This window comes from Calypte anna, chromosome 15 (assembly GCF_003957555.1).
Source record: "Calypte anna isolate BGI_N300 chromosome 15, bCalAnn1_v1.p, whole genome shotgun sequence".
NCBI classification, from domain to species: domain Eukaryota; kingdom Metazoa; phylum Chordata; class Aves; order Apodiformes; family Trochilidae; genus Calypte; species Calypte anna.
The window spans coordinates 4,360,655-4,384,214 of NC_044261.1; the positions used below are offsets into that span (position 1 = coordinate 4,360,655).

Consider the following 23,560-nt stretch of genomic DNA (forward strand, 5'->3'; position numbering starts at 1 on the left):
GTCCTCTGACTGGGGACACACACAGAGGGATGTGGGCAATTCTTTGAAAATAAACTCCCCCTTTAGAAACTGGCAAAGAACCTGAGCATGTGATGCTCTCAAATCTCATCAAGCTTCATTACCTCCTGCAAGTACCTGCCAGGAAACAAGAAATGTAAATCTCCTAATGTACACTCCTGTGAGGATTTCCCTCTAGGGTTGAATATCAGCTCTTTCCTGTTCTGTTTTTGCTTAGAAATTTTAGTTTTGACTGACTTACCTACTGTTTAGATTGAAGCAGCTGAAGGAAGCCTCTTTGTGATTCAGGAGTGAATCAGCACCTTGTCTGCAGTCAGACTCATGGAGTTCAGCTTTGATATGTGGCTTTGGGGAGGACAAATTCATCCAGTAGTGAATTGCACCCCATGTGAGGGCACATTGATTTCCACTATTTCTTCCCATACATCCCAAATAGTTATTTCAGACCTGTGCTGCCACCAGCCTGCTGGACAGATTCAGATCCTGTCAGATACAGTGTTGTCACAGATGCCTTATCTTAAACTTGTGTGATCCTCATGAGTATGATTATTCCTTCTTCTTGGTGCTCTTTCTCATGTAATTGGGCATAGCAGCACCCTAATCCTGGCTGGATTTACTATGGGTGCAGATGAGTTTCTGCTGTTGACTTTTCATTTCTTCTTTGCATCTTTTCAAAGCTGGACTTTCAGCAGTCTTATTCCACCCATCTGATCAAGCAAAGTGTGAAAACTCAGCACAGAGCAGGTGGGGTGAATAATATCATTGAAGATTTCAATAACAAAGGGAAGGGGAAGGTTTGTTCTTTGGAATCTTTTTTTCCTTCTTTTGTCAGTGTCCCCTAAATGTCATTTGTATAATTGCACAGAAACCTATTCTGATTCACCTAGTGCAGAAAGGCAAGGAAAGGAGGTGTGAAAAGGCAGTTTATGATTGCTGAGGAAAAAATTGCAGTAGGTGTTCAAATCTTTGCTTTGGGCTGTGAGACAAATGTTCAACTATATGATGCATAGAGAGATTCTGTGCTAGACTCTTGTTTATTACTTTCTGCAATAAAAACCTCACAGTTATTTAAAGGGTATTCTGATACCATGCAGCCTGACATCCATCCCACTCCTACACTCCTCCTGGGGCTCAAGTTAGGATGCAACTTTTTTCCTCTCAGTGGAAAGTCACCTCTCTAAAACATGACATCTCACCAAAGCCTCACCCAAATCTTTCCTTGCTTTGAATCAGGCACTGATTTAGGGAATTTGAAAGTGAGACTCCCCAGCAGAGCAGTCATAGATATTTTCTAATTGAGGTGTTGTAGGGAAAAAAAAACAAGCAAACAGATTTGGACAGAACCAGAGTCATCACATCAAAGCTGCTGTTGGAGTTTATGGGGAAGGGCTTTGTCAGTCTAGAAAGCACTTGCCTTTCTCACAGGCCATTTAACATTAGGATTGTGTCTCCTTCATTTGTCTTCTTGAAATATTGAGGACACATTGCTCTTCATGTGCCTGACAGTCAGACAGGAACATCTGCACTCTGCCTGGAACTGATGGTCACTATCAGCCCTTAGAAGGAACATTTCAGCTGCAAACACAAACATTCAGACATTGTCCCATGCAAACTTCACAAAGTAGTTGGTATCTCCTAAGAACTTGGATGAACATTCCACTTAAAGACAGTTTTTTACTCCAGCAAATATCTACTGTATTTTCCTGCTTTTTTATTTTATTCTATTAAGCAGAAGTGTCAGATAATACTGCTGAGAAACAAAGATCAAGGACTTCTTTTTTCCTGAGTCTAGATCTGAAGTCTCCATCCTGCTGGTGACATTGTCTTTGTAATTTATGATGTGAATTATTTATTATTAAAGTGAATTTCTTTACTTTTTTTTTTTAACTCCCCACCCTAACACTGAACTTCTTTTACCCCATAGCTTACTTTTGGGGTCCAAAGTGAAATATATTTTGTTGTGAAAATTACAACTTGGTTGAGGAAAGCAGAGCATTAAAAAAATAAACACTTTTTTGATAGGAAGTTTGATGACTGCAGTTGCAGCACAATATTATAATACAGCAATGGGGGAGAAGTCAATGATAAATATATATAGCATCCCTCAATAGAGTGGACATAAGGAGAAAGAACCATATAAATATTCAGAAGTGAAAGGGTAAACTTGATAGGGAGGTGCTGAATTATGCAGAAATCCAAACTTAGATAGTTGGTGTAATCTCAAATCTATCAGCCTTGACAGTATCCTTTTAAATGACTCCTTAAAAATGTTAATTGCACATCATAAGCACTTCAGCAATGACATTTCTGCCACTGAATGTCATAGGGACATTTTTCCTTTTATTATCCTTCAACAGGAGAGGTGAACTACAGGAGTTAGACACCAAGTAACTGTATCATGAAATTTATCTACATCCAATATGTTGGTTCCACTTTTAATAAGCTTCTTTTTAAATTTATAGTGAGGGAGAGCTGTAGATGGTGCTAGGAAGGCAATGTTGTTAAGCTTTGCTTTATGAACTGTAAAATAAAGGTTAGGCCAGTTGATGTCCAGAACTACAGATGCTGAAAGCCCTGGGGTCCATGGCTTTTGTAAATTTGAATAAGAGCTGGTTTATAACTGCAAGCTGATGAAGTTTGTCACAGCCTTTTCTAATTCCCCCAGGATACTCACTAGCATCATCTCTCTCCATCATACATTTTTTGCTTTAAACACACAGAAAGAAGGGGAAGAGGACAAGAAGATGGTTCTTACAGCTTCCTCTCCCTCCTTATTGCTTCAGAGGAAGTAAAAATAGAAAGAGAAAATGCTAAACCTTCCTTTTTTAGTTGCTGTCTAATCTGTCTTGCCTGTACTTCACTTTAGGAAACTTCCTTCCTGATGATGAGGTGTTCGGAGCTCTGTGGTTAATGTCAGTGTGCACCTCACCAGGCACTTCTCTGCCTTTGGGTTGAGTTTTTTACCTTTTGTATCTTTTGAGGACAGATTTGGTAAAGTGCATGGATAATGTGCATTGAGGGGTATTAAATGTGTGTTCCTACACATATCTCCTACAGTATCCTACTGCATATCTCAAGGTTTTTGTGTGTGTGTGTGTGGTTACCATGCAAAGGCCAGTCTGAGGATGCCAAAACAGTCAGGTGGGGGATGGAACTCTTTCTGTGAGTAACACTTTCAGAATGTCCCCTGCCCTCCTGTCCTTCACACTTCTCATGCACAGCCTTGATTTTACAGTGTTGGTCACAGTTTTGTACTATAAACTTTCAAGACACTGCAAAAAAGCTGTGTCAAGAGATGGCAAAACATTCCTTTGCAAGTCTGACAGATCCTTTGATAGATCCTGATAGATCTATCCTGATAGATCCTTTGCAAGATCATACTGCATAGTTACAGTCTACAGAGAGCATGGAAGAACCAAGTATTAATACTCAGCATCTTCATGATAGCTTTTGGATGGACATATCCAGAGTGGACCAGGCTTTGGAATTATCCAGGAGAGTGTCCTAAAGTGTAAATATACCTGCCAGTAATCAGTAGATCCCAATTAGACCACTGTGTAATATACCTGCCAGTAATCAATAGATCCCAACTAGACCACTGTATCTGATTCTGCTTTCCTGTCAGTTTGCACCTATTACATTCCCATTTGTCTGGATTTTCAGCTAAGATCAATGTTCATTCTGCTGTTACTATTCAGGCTATTTTTCCTTAGACTAGTTTGGGTTTCTGCTTTTCCCTAGTTGTATTTTACTGTGTGAAGACTCTGTGAGCAACATAAAACAGTAAAGAGATTTTAGAAGAAAAGGGTGGGATTAAAAGACTATATCATACACTCTTCATTTACTAATAAGGAGAGTAATGTGGTCTGAGACAGGAGCTATGACTTGAGATTGGAGAAAAGGAATATATTCCTGCTGCAGACTGCTCCTTAGTGATGCTTACAAAAATATATTGACTTTCTACAAATCAAACTACTTCTCTTCTTTCCCCAGGCTGATATTCTCTAGCTCTAGATTGTGCACAGAATTATTCTGTTCCCTGCAGCTTTTAGTCTGAGGGACTCCTCACAAACTGAATTTGCTCTGTGGTGAAATTGCAGCTGTTGAGCTTATTTCTCCAAGGACACAGCTCATTTCAACATCTTTTACTCTCTATCCAGGCAGCTTCTCAGACACATAGAAAAGGTCTTCAGATGGATTGGAGTTCTCTTCAGAGAGCTGCCACCAACCAGTTGTTGATCATTGCTTCTGATCTGAAAAATTCCTTTATACAAGAGGATCCTGAAAGAGGAGTCTGGCTCTGTCCAACTCAAGTGAATTTAGTAAATAGACTGCCTTGTTCTGGTCAGTTCTAGGGGTACTGTTGCTCATAAATGGAGTAAAACCCATAGGCAGGGTATTTTAATCAGAAAATCCATTATGTAGGATGCTCTTTCAAAGGTGTTCTCCTGTCTCTGCATATGTTTCTCTGGCTGCTCCTAAACTATTCAAGTAAGCAATTAAAAGTGAATCACAGAATGTTCTTTTGTGTATATGGTCTCATCTTCCTGCTTTTAGCAGGCTGAAAGAGCCATGTAATCTAATACTGATGATTGGGATGATTCTGACTTCCTTCCTTGATTTGAAAGCTCTGTGTTTGAAGTGAATCTCTCTGGGAACCTCTACTCAGGGTCTCCTTTCTAGTGATGTCCCTTGGAAGATTTTCAGTGCTGAAAGATTTGCTGTCCCCAAAAGAGGAAAATACTGCTTACTTATAGTGATTCTGGAGAGATTCCAGTGCTGGATGAATACTAAGTAGAAAATGTCCTTCTCAGAGGCAGGAAGAGATGATGAATCACTGGGTAAGCTTAATTCTTGACCAATCTGCCTATGTATTTTGTTATCTGAAATTATAATGAAGACATTAGCAGACTTATATCTTGAGCAAACTGAATGGGAAATGAAAGAAAGGTGGGAGATGATGATACCTCAGTACTGGGATTTCCACGTACTGGGATTTGGCACCAGTCTGAGGCAGAGTGTTGCGTGCTTCAATCTCATCCACCTTGTGCCTGGAATGTGTTAGCAGAGAAGACTAATGAGCCTGCTAGCTTGGCTGCACCATTCCGTGGTGATTAGTGCCTCTGAAAGAATGCTCTGCATAGGAGAAAGAAATGGATGAGTTTTTGTGATCCCCAGTCATGTCCTTTCAGGCAATCCCTTTCAGCTTTCTGCTTGCCTAAGAGAGGAACATTTCTGCTTTTCTGTACTCTAATTAGCAACGTGACTTTTGCAGTTTGTTTTAGGGTAGGTGGTTAATTGCAGTGAGATTGAAACCTGTGGGCAAGGCTCTTTGAGGGAGGTCAGATAGACATCCAATACCTGGTGGGTTTTGGGGTTTGGTTTTAGCTTTTTTTTTTTTTTTCTTTTTTTTTTTTTGGTTGGTTTTTTTTGTTGTTTGTTTTTGAGATTAGAAAAAAAATTATTATTCACTATTATTCACCATCTTCAACTGGGAAATAAAGACACAGAAAGAACACAGCCCAGATTCTCTGTACCACAGGCCACCCAGAAGGAGTCTTCTGACACTTTCCTATGTGGAATGTGGCTGAACCCAGCTGAGGTACTGGGACTTAGGACCAGTGTGATAAAGGTACCTTATTCACTTGCTTAAAGTAGCACAGAGGCACCAGGTTTTTAAAGCTCCATGATGCCTAATTCCTATTGATTTTACTTTAGCTGTAAGGATCTGTATCTTCATGTCTTGCCTGAGGTCATTAAAGGATGCTGTGGAAGAGCTGGGAAGTGAAATGAGATTTCCTGTCTCAGTCCAATATCTTAATCAAAAAGCTATGGTTTATATCACAGTTTATGACAAGAAAGCTAAGAAACCTTATTAACTAATCTAACTGTCATCTGGACTGTATGAAGAAATCACACAGAGCATTATATCATCCTTTTGAAGATATACATGTATATTATGTGTTATGTTGCTCAAGGCTTTGCTAAGTTATACCTTGGATATTTTCTGAAGACCTTCATAATACTTCCAGTGTGATGGTTTTTCATTAAATTATGTCCTCCCTATCTGTTAATTGCTAAAACAGATCATCCTTTTCTTTCTTCTCTGCTAGTTTTTATGGTTTAAAGATGAAAGCTAGGCTGAGATTGGAAAAAAAAAAAAAAGTGATATAAACTGCATTTTGTCTCCAGTAGTTGTCATTCTTCTGCAATTACCACGTCCTTTCCATGTTTTTTCAAAGGCATTACCTTTGAAACAGCTCTTGTTAAGGACCTACTGAAAGAAACTTTATTAAGCATTTGTACTCCATTTTATCAAGTCTTTCAGAAGGGAAATGGATGGCTTGAAGTCCCACTGATGGATATTACAGCATTTTGTCACAGGTGTCTGATGCAAAACAACCCAGGTTGCCAATGATCCACCCTATGTTAGCATTGAGTGCTGTTTGAGCATATTTATGTGACAAGAGCTGCCCACAGAATTTCAGCATCTTTAAAGTCAGCATCAGATCACCTTCTAATCCCTGTGATTGTGTTCATATTTCTTAAACTGCTGTGATTCATCCTAGGGTGAGTCCATTGAAGATGGCCCTGTTATCAAAGGTGAAGGAAAGCATACAACATAAGCAAGAAAAGAGCAGGAATAGAGCAGTTTATGTCCTGAACCCCATTATAGTCTGTTCTAAGATGGAAAGAGGTGTTGGTGTCTCATTGGGCTGAAGTACAGAGTTCTCTGGGGTCCAGTTTAGCCACTGGTTATTGATGTGAGTTTCTCTCTGCACTTGTAGCAACATACTTCAATACCTTTATTCTAGTGAAGAGTAAGATGTGCAATGGAACTGAGGGATAATGGGGTTTGTACTCTTTTCAGTTTTTTATGTCATTTAGTGAGTGCTGATCTTGCATTAAGATGTCACTGTCAAGCTAGATAGCATTAAAGAAGAAAAGAGTTGCTAGATTTTCAGCAGGTCAAAGGATTCTTGGATCCCTTGGCACTTCCACTAAAAAATTTGTTGGAATAAAGAATGGCTAAAGAATGTTTTTAATCTAGGCTTTTTTAGATTTCTCTTTTGAGAGCCACTGTAATAAATTGAAATTATTGATTTTGCCTGGAGCAATCCTAAGATTTGCTCATTTAAGAGTGGAAACTGCTCTGTTACTCAGCCCAATAACCCAACCCTTTGAAATCTCTCATCAGAGACTCCTGCTCCACACATGTGCTCAGGCATTCAACAAAGATTTCTCTCTGTTTATGGATCTTGCATCAGCTGAGATCCCAGCACTGCTTCTCAGAGCCATTATCATCTTCCTGCCTTCTCCCATTGCAGCCTCTCAAAGTCCTTGCAGCATGGGGCCAATGCTTCATTCCCTGGCCCTGTGTGGCCAGTACTAGCCACACAGGCTTAGCATTGTGCCACCTCTTCCTAGACCTCTGCAGAGAAACACAAAGTGGTTTGCATTCTAGCAGCTGTGGCAGATAATTGTGATAGTTATAGACTATATATAAATATTTTTATAAATATAATTTATAGTTTTTATAATATTTTCTTACATAATTTTTGTTATATAATGATATATCTTTTATTGGTTTATTATATATTATTAGATACTATATATAATAAAAATAGCATATAATTTTTATTATATAAAATGTATAGATAAATAAAAATTGTACATATAAACTATAGATAGACATTGTGAGGCTGTCCCTGAACTTCCATGTGGGCTGTGGGTCTGTGATTTCATGTTTCAAATCTCCTGTTTTGAAGAGAGGGTTAAGTGCAGCTTTTGATCAGTCAGTCTTGGGCACTAAAAGTTTGAATTATCAATAAACAGCTGCAAAGGAATGCTTAGTACCACGCTCAAAAATATTATGAAATCAAGGAAATTGGTTAAATTTACATTATCTGATACAGAAAAGAGTCTTCTGCCCATATATTTGCAAAGAGCTGCTGAACTCCATGGCAGTTTCTCCTTACATCACTGCTGGTTTGCTTTTTATGCATTTTTCATTATCTTTCCATTAACAGAATATTTCTGTTCCCCCTTCGTTTTCCAAAACTCTGCTCCTCAGAAACCTTCACACAGCTCCTCCTCCTCCTTCTCCTGGGATGGTAATTTACTGCTAACCTATGCCAGTAGTAAATTCCTAACCCCAGTACTACCCTGCTGCTGTACCCAGTCAGTAGCACCTAATCCCTGCCCAGCTCTTCCAGCCATGGAGCAGCTCTGAGCTCAGTACTCCACACTTACACCTGTGTGTTCAGACCCAGAACTGGAGTAGCTCTTTAGCAGATCACAGGAAACCCTTCCTTGTGCAAGTGTGTGGTCCAATCTAGCCCTGAATGATTAACATAATAATAAATTAAAAGAAATCCAAGGAGTGAACTGGCCCTGGAGAGTTCTCAGTCCAATCAAATTAGGCTCACATATCCAACACAGAGCAACCCTCCCTTCATGAAGCTTCATTTGTAATCACTACGTGCTGTGTACTTTAGAAAAGTTTTATAATTACTTGCTGTTCCAGCTGCTGAGCAGTTCTGAAGCTCAGATATTAAGGAATTGCTGGTTCAGTCAGTGAACAAGCTATGAACATTAAACGTGCTTCATGAGGATTTTTTTTCCTGGCCATTACCCATCTCTGAAGGCAGATTTTTTTTTTCAAGTGGATGCTTTCCCAGCTGTTGATCATCTCTGTGTTTCTTCTGTATGAAGAGAGAGGGAGGAAACTGATGATGGTGTGATACTGTAAAAGGGCTTTATCTCTGTGAGGGTGGTGGGAGCATTTACTCACAAATGCAACCACTGAAATAATCACAGAGATCATCCTGAAACAGTGCCAATAAAAAGTTCATCTTGCACTGTGCATGGTTTTGGGTTTTTGTATTTTACAGAAGAAATATTTTAGCTGTGTTTTACAGAATTCTGTTAAAGAATTTTGGTACCATTTTTCTTATCTCTTTACCCCTACAGCTCGATACCTTGGGAAAAAGCAGCCTGTCTGTGCCGTGGCTCAGGGAGATTCTTGCCTGATGTAGCTCAGTGAGAACTGAAAATCCAGCTTCCCACCAGTGTTTTGGGGCTTTTGTTGTAAAGCTGCACGTTCCACATCAGCTCAGAGGCTGTTGAGAGAAGTGTAGATTTCTTGATGAGGACAATTTTCCTGGTATATATTATCTGTTACAACAGCTCTGATGGGTGCAAAAATGTATTCTCTATTTAGCCTAAGTGAAAGCACTGAGAGAGTCAATCATGTAAAAAAGTTTTTCTCTGTCAGTTACTAAGCATCAGCTCTAGAAATGGTGAAAAGATGGCAGTTCAGGTGTCATTAATCCAAGGGATAATGGTGCCTTTAACAGCTAAATGAACTCTGTAGCTCAGGTTTTTCAGGTATCTTTGCATATAATCATGCTGCCAAATAAATTCCAAAGTTCAATCCATTTTGAGATGTCCCAGGAGTGAGTAAACTCCAGTTATCACAGCTCCCTTGTATTTACAAGCTGTAAGATTTATTTAGTGGGAACTCTCCTAATGGGAATAGGCTGATTTAAGTTATGAATTGCTAAACCCATCCATCTATCACATTACTACACAAAATCACTCTTTAATGCATGGAGGAAGTATAAAGCTATTGCAAAAGTGTTACTATAGCTCTCTTTTCACACAGCAAGAAAACAGAAAAGAAATAAATTTAAAGCAATAGGCAGTATTAGGACTTCTCAGAGTAAGCCATCCAAATGAAAAGCCATAACAAAAATCATAATTATCAAGGGAATATACTTGCTTTCAAAGTAATCATGCAAAGTAAAGCACAGGCTATGTCTTCAGTAATAAAAAAATGGTGATTTCTGCTCAGAGGTAAAAAGAATGTCTGGCCCTTCAGAATATAAGTGCCTTGTACGTGATCAGTTCTTGATGGATTTTCTCAGAAATGGGCATTTATGTAAGGTACATAGAAAAGGGGAAAAACTGAAGCTGTTATGTGATGAATGCATCCAAAGGAGTGATGCAGCTGGGCTTGGGTTACTGAAGCTAGGAAGATGCCTGTCTTTCCTTGTCATTTTAAAATTATTGCAGTGTAGGGTTAGGTAGAAGTAATATTCTGTGAAATATTAAGACTTTCTACACTGTGAAAAGGGAAAATTTCAGAAAAGTTAATGTTTAATTTCTGATGCAAATAATTTGTACATTAAAAGAAAAAAAAACGCTAGCAGAGAGCCCTGCAAATTTCTTTCATATATTCCTTTTATTCTGATGTAGTTAAAGAAATTTAAATGATGTAGTCAAAGAACAGTGAGGGGAAAAAATCAGCATGTCTTTTTATATGTTATTGAAACTATCTTATTCCTCCTGACTTGATAGTAAATTTTTCCTTCCACAGCTTTGTTCTTTGTATTTGATCTTGGCTGCCTGGGTTTTTAATTTCCAGAGTGTACATCTAATTTTTAACTCATTTTATCATTTTTCAGTTTAGTCATGTTAATTTTTGAATGAGATGCAGCATATGTAAACTTCAGTCACACAGAATTTCTTTGCTAAGGATTTATGTGATTTTGGTGGTGAACATAACCAATGAATCCTGTTTTTCTTTTTGTGCTCTGCTAATTCTGGGCTCTTCAGTCTTCATGAGCTGCACTGGACTTAACTTAGGTTGATTGGGGTCAAATCCAACTTGCAGTAGGGTTAAGTCATACTTGCAAAATCATAAAAAGCATGTAATGGAATAAGTATGTTTTGCTTTCATCAGATACAATTTCCTGGATTTTATCCCTCTGTACAGTGTTCATAGTAAGAGCAGGTGACCCATTTTGAATAATTCCAGTTCATATGCTCTGAAGTTGTGGACTGGAAAAGGCCCTTTTGTTATATCTGCATATAAATAGCTGCATTTTCCAGTAGCTAATACGATTCACTTCATTTCCTTCTTCTGTGCAAGTAATAGCTCTTCCTTTTCCCTGTTTTCCTCTTTTCAGAAGTAACAGTTTATTCAATGAGGTCGTGCAGATGAACTTTGAGATAGCCAGTTTCAGCAGCCTGTCTGGAACTCAGCCCATCACCTGGCAGGTGGAATACCCTCGGAAGGGGACAACAGACATAACCTTGTCTGAAATCTTCATCTGCCAGAAGGATCTTGTTGGAATTGTTCCATTGGCAATGGTAAGAAACTCTTTCAGCATGTTGCTCCATCCCATCTGTATGTGAAAATGTATCCCAGGTCTCAGACTTTTCCAGGAGTGTTCTCTGTCCTGTCCCCCTGCTTTATAGCTGCACAGGACTACTTGCTAAAATCATGGGGTCAGGTAATGGGCTGTACACATCACACAAGTTCACTTCTCGTAAACTTAACGAAGAAAAAAGAGATGCTTTAATAATCTCTGTCAGGCTTTAATCCTGAATTTCTGTTGTGCATGGTTCCCTCCAGGCAAGCAGCTGGTAACACAGAGCCAAGTGCATTTACCCTCCTGTTTCTAATTGCTATTGCAAGGCTTGAACCTGCAAGCTGTACAGAAGCTTCTGAGGGCCTTGGGCACCTTCTGCTAAAGCCTAAGTTGCTTGATCCTTAGTAGGCTGATTCTGATACATGAATTCATATCTGATTTCACTGATACTGATACTCTCACAGTAACTGATACTGATTCAGTATACTGAACTCACTGACTGTTTCTCTGACAATGCAAAAACCTGGGGTTTCAAGGAAGAAACAGAAAATAATAATAGTCTCATTAATATATTTTAAAAATGAAGCATAGCCTTTGTGTGGAAAATGACCTGGGTTAAAATCTATTTGTTCTGCTTAGTGTTGTAGCAACAGTTTTGGGCTACCTGCCTCCCCATGAAACCCAACCCATTGCCTGTCTTTACAAGACTCACGAAATTCATCAATGGGATTTGTGGAAGCATCTCCTCTTGTTTTGGCCCAGTGAAATGGCATCTACTTCTGCATAGCAGGGCTGGGACAGTGGGAGCACTGAGATGTAGGAGGTAGGGCCCCCTCTGAGTGAATAACCTAGGATCAAATTCCAGCTGTGAGTCAAGCAATCAAGAAATGTCACTGGAGTCTGCAGCATCTCAGGTGCACAGTTTTTAGGTGGGCATTTTATTTTCTGGGGGATTTAGGTACATGCTGAGAACTTTTCCCATCCCTACAGGTGAAATAGTTACTGAGCATTTACTTTTAGAGTCCTGCCAAACTTCAGGGAGGGGAGGAAAAAGCTGCCAGCTGCCTAGAACAGGACCCAAGGTCTATTAATAGAGGATCCACACCTGCAACTCTTAGTCAATGTTATAGCTCGGAATTTGGAAGAAGAGTTAGACATACCCATCCCACTTGTGAATTTTGCCTCTCCTGTACATAATTGTGGTATTGAAATTCTGTCAGTCTTTCCTTTGAAGAGTGTTCAGTGGTTTGCAGCAGATAATTAGTTGAGTATTATTTCCTAGAAGTCCTACTCTTCAATATATGCTTCCCTTTTGAAGAGTGAAATTGCTGCTCATATCAAATGAGGTCATGCCCAGCAATTTCCTGATTCGAAGTCTGTTAAGTCAACAGAAAGATTGTGCTTCATTCCAGATCAAAGAGGGAAATAATCGTCTTCTTACCTGTGGAGTTGAACAGGAAATACATATTTGAGCTTCTGAAGACTTGAGAACATGCTTAAGGAAAGCTTTTCTGGTCAGAATTTATCTTGAGATAGAAGTTTTCTGTAGCTTCCAGAACCAAATGATATCCATCTGTCTTCTGACAGACTTAGCATCATGTTGTTCCTTTTTTGTAAGAATTTATCGGCAGCATCTCTGTATTCCATACCTGAGGAAAGAAAGATTTTATACAGTATCTTATTTTGGGGTTTTTGCACCTGCATAGAAGCTACAAGATTTACTCACAGACTTGTGTCTGTTCTAGATTTAAATTCTTCCACTTAAAAGGGCCCCTTTGAGAACTGGAGGTCTTAAGTTAGTGAATTTAGTGCTGTATAAATCAAAGAAAGCGAGATCCTTTATTCCCAACAGATATAGCACTTAGGACTTAGTTCTGGGAAGGAGTCAAACAATGAAATCATTAAACCTTTCTCTCTGCAAAACTTTCTGGTGTTTATCTCATCTCTCTGTGTTGTGCTAACACTTGGCTGGAGCCAAAATACACTGTGTTACCAGAATCCAGCTGGATGGGATACCAGTGCAAAATTGGCTTTGCTAGCAGTATATAAGTAGATAAAGGGAATTTTCAGAGTTTTGTGTTAGCTAACACTGCATATCCAGCCAGGGCACTTTCTTTATTTAGGTGTTAATCTCTAGGTGAGCTGATTACCTGGCAGTTCTGTCCAGGAAAAGGAGTCACACTGAAAAGGGTGATGTTGGATCTGCTGAGAAGTCAGGCCACACTTTTTATCTCAGCTGCACACTGTCAAGCAGCACATTATTGTGCACAGAAATTAAATCTTGGTGTTTATCAGCAAGTGTGTTTCATAATCCTCTAGAGGCTAAAGTAGATTTTGTTGATTTAAGCATGGAGTGTTCCCACAGCAAGACTGCTGACATCAAAAGTAAAATCTGTCAGTTGGAATTTTTTCAAGGTGGTCCAAAATAAAAGGGAAGGAAGGAGCTGGCCAAGTGTACTGTTCTGGATTAGAATTAAGGAGCTGATTGAGCCTCTGCCATTGGTCTGATGGGCATCCTACTCAGTCTTTTGGGGGTGAAAGCAGCAAACTTTTGCATGGTTTGAGTATAACATAAAAGTTGTCTCTGACTCCCAGAGTAAAGCATGTCTCAAGTGAACCATTCCAAACTTATGAAGCAAGAAAGATCATGTGTCCTTTATTGCCCTATGCCTGATTATGTTACAGAAAAGTAATAAGATGAAAAAGAAGTGCCCCATCAAAAAAAGGTCAGTGCAATTGTTGCCTGAGTATTTTGGAATGATGGAGATTAAAGAATTAACATTGTTGGTAAGAACTGAACCTGGAATTTTAAAAGAGCTTCAGAGGACTCAGGCCAGTGAAGCAAGTAGTAGGAGACAGCTGCTGAAAAATCAGTGGAAATTCATCATACAGTCAAAAGAGGGTTTAGTACAATCCACATTCTGTGTGCCTAGCTGCTGGGCTAACTGGTGTATACAAGGAAAAAACAACAACTCAGTGATGCTGCTATAGTGAGCACTGAAATGAAATAAAAAGAGCAAGAGAGATGGAAAGTACTGGCTTGAGATTAAGTGTAGTAACTTTTTTTCCAAAAAAAAAAAAAATAAACTCAAGGTAAGTATATTTTATTACTGAGAAGTAAGTGAATGGAAATCTAAAATGCAGAGCTGTGACTCAGCCAAAACCACTTTTTGACATTTTTATGTATTCTTGTTAACTTACTTTCCATTAAAACACAGGTGATTGAAAATTTTGCTCCCAAAGCAATGCTTGTTTTATACACACATTTATGTATGCCGTTCCCTAGGGTGAAATTTTTAAAGATACTTCATTGTAATGAAGTCCTGGTAATACCATTTTAAAAGAAGGACCTAAATAAATAGTCTTCAATCCTGCACAGGCTGTGACTTCACACTGCAGAGCTCTGTTTCTTTCCAGGTCACAGAAATGCAGAATTCTCACTCCTAATCTTTGAGTCTTGAAAGAAAGAGAGGATATAGGCACTGAGGAGCTTTCCAGAAGATAAAATCTGAGTCTATATAATCACATCCAAGTCCTGATTTACTTATCACAAACTAATGAACAGATAATGTATGTATCTAACTTTTCAATTGATAGGTATTGTCTCAGGTGATTTCATTAGAAATCACATCAAGTGAACACTGTGAGCTGAAGGAAATTTATTTGATGTAAAACTATCCTATTAGTAATCCTGACTGGAACAACTGAAATTAACTGTGAAACCCTATATAATACCATGAATTTAAGTTTATCTAGACTGTAGTTACAGCTAAAATCTTCTGATGTTAAGGGAGAAGTTATCCGAGGTCACTTGTATGTCTGCAGTTTCCATCCTGGCAGGTTGCAGTTGTTTAAATGAGGGTTTTGTTCCTTCCTTTAGATCTGTGGTGGATGTAATTTCTCTAAACTTTGTGTCATTGCTCCATCCTTATAGCAGATGAACTCAGGAGTCTGTTACCTGCTTATAAATTGGCTGTGTCACATAATGCATTGCCTGTGACTAGCAATACGTATTGATTAATCTCATCTCTTAAGAACTGGCTTTTTTGTTGACTGCCCATCAGGAAACAAAAGCAGAAGGGTGAGCTGTTGTTCATTGATTTTAAATTGGTCATAAGATGCAGACAACATACAGAATTCAAAATGGCTCATTTTATTTAACAATGCCTTTTTAAATCCCAGTCATCATTTCTACAACCACTGCATTTTTGCCTCTAGCTTCTGTTTTCCTTTTCTTTACTAAAATCACATTCAGCCCTACCTTCTACAGGAAATGAAAATGGATCAATAAGGCTATCTCAGCTGGCTGGAATTAATTTTTCCATTGGATCAAGTTGTGTGTCATTTTCTATGCAGCACAACACTGTATGTGACTTCCTCTTCCAGCATCCCTTGTATCTGACAATGTTATTCAATGGATTACTTTGAGATTTTTAAAATACTGAGGAGAGGTAGGGTCATATTTTTAAAGTCTTCTCTAAAAGATGTCTGCCATATAAATAACTTTCAGGTTTCTTTTCTAATGTTTCTGCTTGTATGAGAGTTTTCATATGTATGTGTGCTTCTCAGCCTGGGCAAAAAAATTGCAGAAAATAAGGATGTGGAGTGAGACAACCAGGGACTCAGTTACTGGATGCTTGGTGTTCTGGTAATAACTCCATGCTTTTCTCAAAGCAGCTGTGTCTCCCAGCACTAAATGCTCTACAGATAAATGCCAGGCAAGTCAGAATGCTCTAGAAAGCTCTCCATCCACAAGCCAAACTGATGAAAGTCAAGATGGTGTTCAGAATCAGGTAAAATGCAACTCCATAAGTAGGAAAGGAGGGATGGCACAGCTCCCACCTAACATAGCAGGGTCAGGGATTTTCAGTCCCCCAGCTTGGCTGTGCTTGGTGCTCATCACTTGTGCATCTTAGAACTGTTGTGAGCTCACTCTTCTGACACTGTGGCACAGTGCAGGGCTGCATGGAGATAATCTGCTGCTTCCACACTGACTCGCAGGACTGCAAGTTAGCCTGAGTCAAGTTCTCATTCTGCTAAAGATAATTTCAGAGCTAATTTGAGCATTTTGTAACGTGAAGTCTGGAGATTCATTTGTTCTACTGACTTATTGGGCAGGATTTTGAGACTGCTTAAAGTAATGGTTCAGATTGGTGATATTCTTCCATCAGAAGAAGACATCTTAAATAAGAGTTTATCTAAAATGACAGCTGATTACCATTCAGATTGTTTAACATAACCACAAAAGCAATTTCACAGCTGCCACACACATGTGAGTAAGGGACCATGCAGAGCCATAATAATGAGCCAGCAAAAAGTGAGCTGTAGTGCTGGAGAAGGACAGGCCAGGGCTGTGTGTTTTGATGCTGTAGCTGCTAAGCACCATGCTCACCCTCTGTGCCCTCCCCTGCTGCCTTCACTGCCAGGTCAGACAGAGGAGCACTTCTCAGCAGGAGCCCAGTTTCAGAGGCTGACACTCTGCAGAAGTTTGCAGCTGAAAGAGAACTGGAATTTAAAGACAGAGAAGCTACTGATTTGTAAAGCTGTAGTATGTGTTCAGCAGTTTGGATTTGGACCCAAGTTCACCTCTGGTCAACAATGGGAGTTGAATTCAAGTGCTCTGAATCTCCTGCAGCACTGCAGAGGATTTGAAAGAAATGGAGGGAGAGGTGGAAGAACATTGGAGAAACTTGTTTGGGAGGAGCTGGCAGAGCTGTAAAGGGAATTGAACTCTGCAATCTTGATTGCTGGTTTATGTCCTCTCCTGTGGAAGGTAATGGATGGAAGCTAATCTAAACTAATTAGCTTTAGGTAACACTCAGTTCTCTTGACTTCACTGATAAATGCAAGTCCAGGCACTGCTTAAACTTATTCCAGATAACAAACAGTTGTGTTGTACCTGGAGAGCAAACGGTCTCCACCTTTTCCAGTAAGGTGTCACTTCCAAGAGGTCCCATGCTGCCTGGTGACTCCCAGAGCGGCCCAGGTATCTCTGCAAACACAGCAGTTCCTCAGCCACCTGGAGCATTAAGTGGGTTAGCTGTGACCCACACCAAAACCCAGGAAAAAATTCACTTAATTGGCAAGTTCTAATGATGATTTTGATCTGTAAAAAGCTGCAATATTTCCAGGGGATACCTCATTCTTCACAATCAGGGGAAGTACTCATCTAACAGAATAGTGAATTATTTAGTCTGGGATCTAATTAATGAGGTCCTGAGGTGCTCCAGCTTGGACAGTGAGTAGCTAGACAACAAGGAGATGCTTTACTATAATGGAAGATAATGAGTGAGCATGGGGGAAAAAAAATCACCAGGACTTCTAGAAGCCTCAGCATTATAATGAGCAACCCCAAGCATTAAAAACCCAGCTCCTTTTCCCCTTCAGTTTGCTATTAGGTGCCTGTTTGCCTTCCCTTGCTATGAGTTTACAGTTCATTATCCATCCAGACTCTCAGCACTGAGGATGTTTGTCGTGGCATTCATTAGGAATCTGTACTTCAAACTCAGTAGTTTTGTTTGAAAGAGATAAAACTCTAAAGCTTAGGGCAAGGTTCAGGAGAGTCCTGAGTAGAAAGGTAACATTGTGCTGCTGGCTCCTCCCTGCCTGTGCAGCAGATCCAGGGAGTAGCAGTGGTGGTTGGATTTCATCTCTTCAGAATCCCAGTATCTAAAGGGTACCAAGAATGCACCAAAGTTTGAGCTGCTAACAAAGTCTGCTTTGCTAAGCAGAGGGGCTGCATGCAAAGGTTTTTCTGCAGGGCCTCAGCTCTCCCAACTGATGCACAGCTGCTAAATGAATTCAACCAAAACTTCTATGCTTTGGCAGTGACCCCAGGGCTGTGGTGTGGGCTTTACACCTTGGGAAACTCCAGGGTCTGGCAATGTAAATCATCAGACACTGAACCTACAAGGACTGTTTTTCCCCTCAGAAAGAAATCATGCCTAATATTTAAAGCACCAGCACCATGTTACAAGCATCAGCAAGCCAGCATGGGGGTGAGAGAGGGAATTTCAGCAAGCAAATGGAATCAAAAGTACCACTGACATTAATTTTAATCAGGTCCTAGTCATCTGGTTTGTCCTCTGTATTTTTCTCTCTAGCAAAGCTGATTGTCTGTCTGCAAGATTTGTTACCTCACAAAACAATAATATAGGCTGAAATGATGTAATTTATTGCTCTAATTTGCTTTTGGAAATCCTCTATTAGTGAAAAATAGCAGCAGTGCAGTTTTATTAATTACAGTAGTGGAACATTGAATGCTGATTGTCACTATCAGGATTAGTGACTGGGTTCTACTTGACTCTCCAAGGCCCTGCAGGACCAGAACTCTGCATGTTTTGGAGGCTGTGAAATGAGTGCTTTGATTAAACTACATAAGTGTAAAAAAAAGTAATTCAAGATCACTGGGGAGTTTGAGAAAATGGTAGAGGAAAACATTAGCCTGTAAATTCAGTATTGAAAACCACACCAGTGTGCTACAGCAGCACATAATGTATTTAGGGATAGTCTGGTTCTGCAACACAGCCCATTGCCTGTACCTCCAAACTGCTTCTGTCACTTCAAACCTTCAGGTTCATTATTGAATTTTACTCTCAATATGCCATTCCAGGGAGAACTACTTTTTCTCTTTTTTTCTTTTATTCTTTAATGTGGACATTTTTTTACCTTGGCATAAGTCCTATTTTTTTATTTGCATCAACCAGATTTTACCAGGATGTCGCTTGGGGAGAGAGCACGTGGGGAAATTCACCTTGTGTGATTTAAAGGTGAATTCTCTTCCTTTTGTGTTCTGACACAGTGCACGATGGAGTGAAATCCAAAAGGCTTGCCACAACCTCTTTGTGATCTTGAGTTCTCATTTTGGAGAGCTAACAGAAGGTAGAAGGCCTCCTGCTGCATTTATTATGTCAGCAGCAGAAACCAAAGCAATCAGTCTAAGACCTGGGTGTACTTTGGAATCATTTTGTAGAGGGTACTACGTGTCTGGGTGCCAATTCCAAGCCATCTTTATATGGCTGGAAACTTTGAGCCAGCAGAGAAGACTATGTTTTAGATTCTGGATCTGGGACAAAATGTCAATAGCAAGCATTGAAAAGCAGTGACTGAGAGTGGAGCTGCCAGCTGGCACGAGGTGTCCTGCAGCATATGTTTTAAGAATGCCTGGAAGCTTCAGGAGGGAGCTTGGTGTGGTAATAAATAAGTCATTTGAGACTCAGTCATTCCTCCTCACTGCTCTTACCTCATTCAAATTATGGACTACTCATTAATCACTGGGAGACTGAGAGGAAAAAACAGGAATTGTCTGATGGACCAGGAGCCACGTGTCTGGAGTTCCTGCCTTATTTGGATCTTTGGCAGCACCCAGGTCCACACCAGTTTACTGTGTTCATCTTTAAAATGGACACAGTAGTTAATATATCCTGGGTTACAGTGTAATCATTTGGCTTACAGGATCATTCTGTACTGCTGGTTTTTTATGAAAGAATATTCTCTGCTAAAACATGAATTCCAGTCTCCCCTACTGAGTACAGGCAATGTGGTTCTAGTCCTGACGAGTAAAGCAGAAGTGAAGCAAAGCTTGTGGCTGGAGCTAATGTCTTTTATTAGGGCATCCAATAGAGTTAGTAAAACCAGACAGTCTTTCAGGCACGTAAATCTTTTTTTCAAGCCTCTTCCAGTCTTGTAAGTCATTGTCAGATGCTCAGATAAAGGTAATGGCGACTGTGATTACTCCAGGTTATCCTAACAAATATAATACTGCTTTAAACAAATGGATTTGATCCTTTTGCCCTTCATATCACTGATGATCAGAGTAAACTATTTCAAGGATGCTTCTTTAGCCATGAACCTCTGGCATAATCTTGGAAAGCAACCCCTGAAGGTGAACCATGTTTTAGCTTGGGTAAGGAGGCAATAATTGGATCTGTGATTATACATATTTTATATTTTTGCTTTGCCTCCTTCTATAAATATGCCATTTTTAATTTTTACATATTATAAGACTCGCCAGTCTACTAGACATGGATCTCACCAATAGTTTAATTTTTCTTTGTCACTCTCTCATCTTTTTAACTGTAGCAGGTTTCTGATGTCTGTACAGTATCTACTCGTATTAATGCAATAATCTCACTCCTGCCTTCTGTGTGCTTTGCTTTTGGGGACCTGCTATGAAGTCAGTGAAGTCAATAAACTGTTTGAGAAGGAAACATAGTCTAGGGGCAAAGACAGGAAATAATAATGACTGTTTTCTTCACAGTTACTATGTTTTTAGCAGTTCCCTAAGAATCCCTTTTTTGTGTCTGTTACATATTTTGCTTATTGATTTATTGTTGATTTTCACTGCTGATTTCAGTGGGGTCAGGCTTTAAAAAAAAATGTTTGCAAAATATTTACAGTAAGAAATATCCAGGATAGAAATTTTGTATATATAAAATGAAAAGTACCATCCCTCCCTGCCTATAATCAAGTACATGTCTTAACACCAAATGCCCCATAATCTTGTTTCCATTCCAGCTGTGTCTGTATTTGTGAGCATATAGATTACTCACATCTATACATGCAGTCTGTAAATGTGTGTGCATCCAGGCATGGCTCCTAATATGCTCATATCTTTTCAATCTGCAACTCTCTATTGATTACAGCTATTACAGCAGTATTATTATAGATATATAGCCAACTATATAACAGAGGCACAGGTTTAATTGAAATGAACATGGGAAGAATTTCAAATTGCTAATGAAAATTGCCTTTTTACTACCAGCTATATTCCCACGGTCGTCACAGACTGGAGACATCACCAGAGCTGTGCTGGTCCTGCTTAATGATGGAGCAAACCCCATTTAACTGGGGGTCCATTTCCAAACGAAATTCCTCAGATTTGTGAAAAAAGGAAAGTAAATGACTGACAGATCTTAAGCCCAGAAAACGCCCTTAAATTGAAAAATTTCACCTATTAGGTTTTTTGCAACAAAAGAGAGCTGTAAGCCATGACATTATATCAGCAAGAAGATATTATAGAGCTCCATCCATGCTTGCTTAAGCACCCATGAACTATTTCATTATAAGATCACCAGGTGGCTATTGCCTTTCTCTCCCATTCAGGCTTTTCCAATATTCCCACTCCCATCTGTCCTGAACTTAATGGGACCATTCAGCAATGGAAAGGTGTTCATCACAGCTGAAGCCTTTCTCAGGCAATTATTCCTTAAATGTTTGAGCAAATGAAAAGCTATTTTTGTGGTTAGAAAGGATAGAATGTGTTGCAGTTTCTGAGGCCATTTTATTGGCATAGTTTCTGGAATCAGTAGCAAATATTTATTCTTTCCTAGGAATGTTGTGAGTAGTTATGGTCACTGAACTAATGCTCTTAATATGTTTCTCTCCACTCTAGTTTCCAAGCATTTGGCTACTCTTCTAAAATTGCTTGTTAGGGAAAAAATTATATGCCTGAGTATGTATTGTAAATGTTGCCATGTCTACTACAGATGAAATGTGTGCAATTTATGCACTGTATAAATGTATAAAAACATAAGTTTTCAAGAGAACTTAGGACTGTTTATTGCTTCTATCCATCAGATGTAAGTGTATTCATGAGTACTGGTAAGTATCCTTACAGCCAGAAGTAGCTGTGCTCAGCAGCAGTGCAGGCTCTCAATATGCTGATCTCAGAATAAGAGCTTTTAACCTGCCACTTCACACCTTTTCATCTGTTTGCATTTTCTGTGCTGAAAATAACCACCTATGATGCTAGAGCTGGAATATCTCAGGTAATCACATTTCAACCACAACCACATTTATTTCTCTCTAGATGACATCTTTCCTATTTAAGTGCTTTCATTTCTAAGTTGATTTAGCAAAACAGTGAAAGTAAGAAATGAAATTTTTCAAAGAGGAGCAGGTAGTTTTCTGATTCCTCTGATTGAGGATTTTTGTTTCACTTATCTAAGTATAGAGAAATAAAATGTGGGCTTCTGCCCACCTTTCCCAGCCACCTTTATTGTCCTTATTCCATATTTCAAGAGTTGTAGAAGATTAAATGTGGCCTTCTGCTTCCTATCTCCTGCAGCTGTACTTAAAACTTTTTTTCTGTTTTAAGTGGTTCAAGAATTGATTCCTTTGAAGTAATTTTCAGTGACAGACTCTTCCCCCACACAGCAGGAAATACCATCTTTTTTGAAAATGCATCTTGGCCACTGGATGTGAAGGTATCTGTTCTAGACAACAGCAAACACTGACAGCTTTGGCACACTCCTTGTCTTTTTAGTGAGCTGCACCTAGCTGGATTTAGGGACACAGCTCCTGGAAAACAGAGGGGTGCCCAGCTGAGGCTGTCACTGTTGATACACATGGACTGTGATAGACACTTCAAAAAGACAAACTATGCACATTTACACCTTTTAAGATATTAAAAGATGACACAATCAAGAATGAAACTGTTCATCTGATTTTATTTCACATCCTTATTAATTTGCACATTCCATCACCCAGGGGGTCAGATTATCTACTGAGATCATTTTGTCAGAGTAACTTAGGGTGGTAAGGAAGGTTTGGAGTTATTTCTTGAGAACTTGATTTATTAAAAACAAGCACTGAAAGCAAGTCTAATACATGGAATGTGTGAGCTAAGGATGTAAGTCTGCCTGGTGCCAGCAGTGTCCCAGTTCTTGTGACAGGTGGGAGGGAGGAGTTGTGGAGACTCCACTCACTCATCTGCAGTCTTGGGGGAATCTGTCTGACATCTCTTTCCTTGCAGACACTTTGCTGATTGCTCTGCTGGAGGGAATGGTTTTCCAACATATTTGGCATTTAGTTTTATCCCTCACAATTGAGGTATTTTGATTTTCTAAGCTCCTCTAAGGATGCGTGTTGTCCAAGGAGTCAGTAATCATTGCTTTAATTGAATCCATCCCCTCTGTGGGAAAAGGAATTTATGTTTCTCAGTCCACCTTGCTTTATGTTAAGTAAAGACCAGTTTTAATATCAAACAGCACAAATATTTATATATATTTAAAAACTGAAAGAGGCATAAGGGATCAAATTAAAACCCATTTAATGCATGTGGTATTTGGGGGTCCATACTTTATCAATAAAAGAAATTTGATTTTGCTGTAATTGTTTTGATATAACATTGGGGCTATCATTTCCCCAAATATAATTGGAAAATAAAGTGAAAACTAGAACAGGGCAAAAATACTGAAGTATTTAATTCAGCAAGAAAACCAAAACCAAACTTTGTCGAATGGTGTGGGAATGATTTTTCTCATGCCTAAATCTGTTCAGAAAGCAACAAAAATCAGTTATTCACCAAGATGTGCTGAGTATCAGTTGATCTTATTGCTCTTTTTTTCTCCTTGGTGTAGAAACAGCCTCATTATTGTCAC

General features: G+C 39.3%; 1 protein-coding gene across 1 annotated transcript in view; it reads left to right on the top strand.

Annotated features, from left to right (window-relative positions):
• Positions 1-23,560, top strand: part of TMEM132C (transmembrane protein 132C) — a 123,352-nt gene that overhangs the window by 68,216 nt on the left and 31,576 nt on the right. Inside the window, exon 3 of the mRNA XM_030460545.1 lies at positions 10,992-11,175. Coding sequence (XP_030316405.1) covers positions 10,992-11,175 — 184 coding nt within the window. The remainder of the gene's footprint in view (positions 1-10,991; positions 11,176-23,560) is intronic.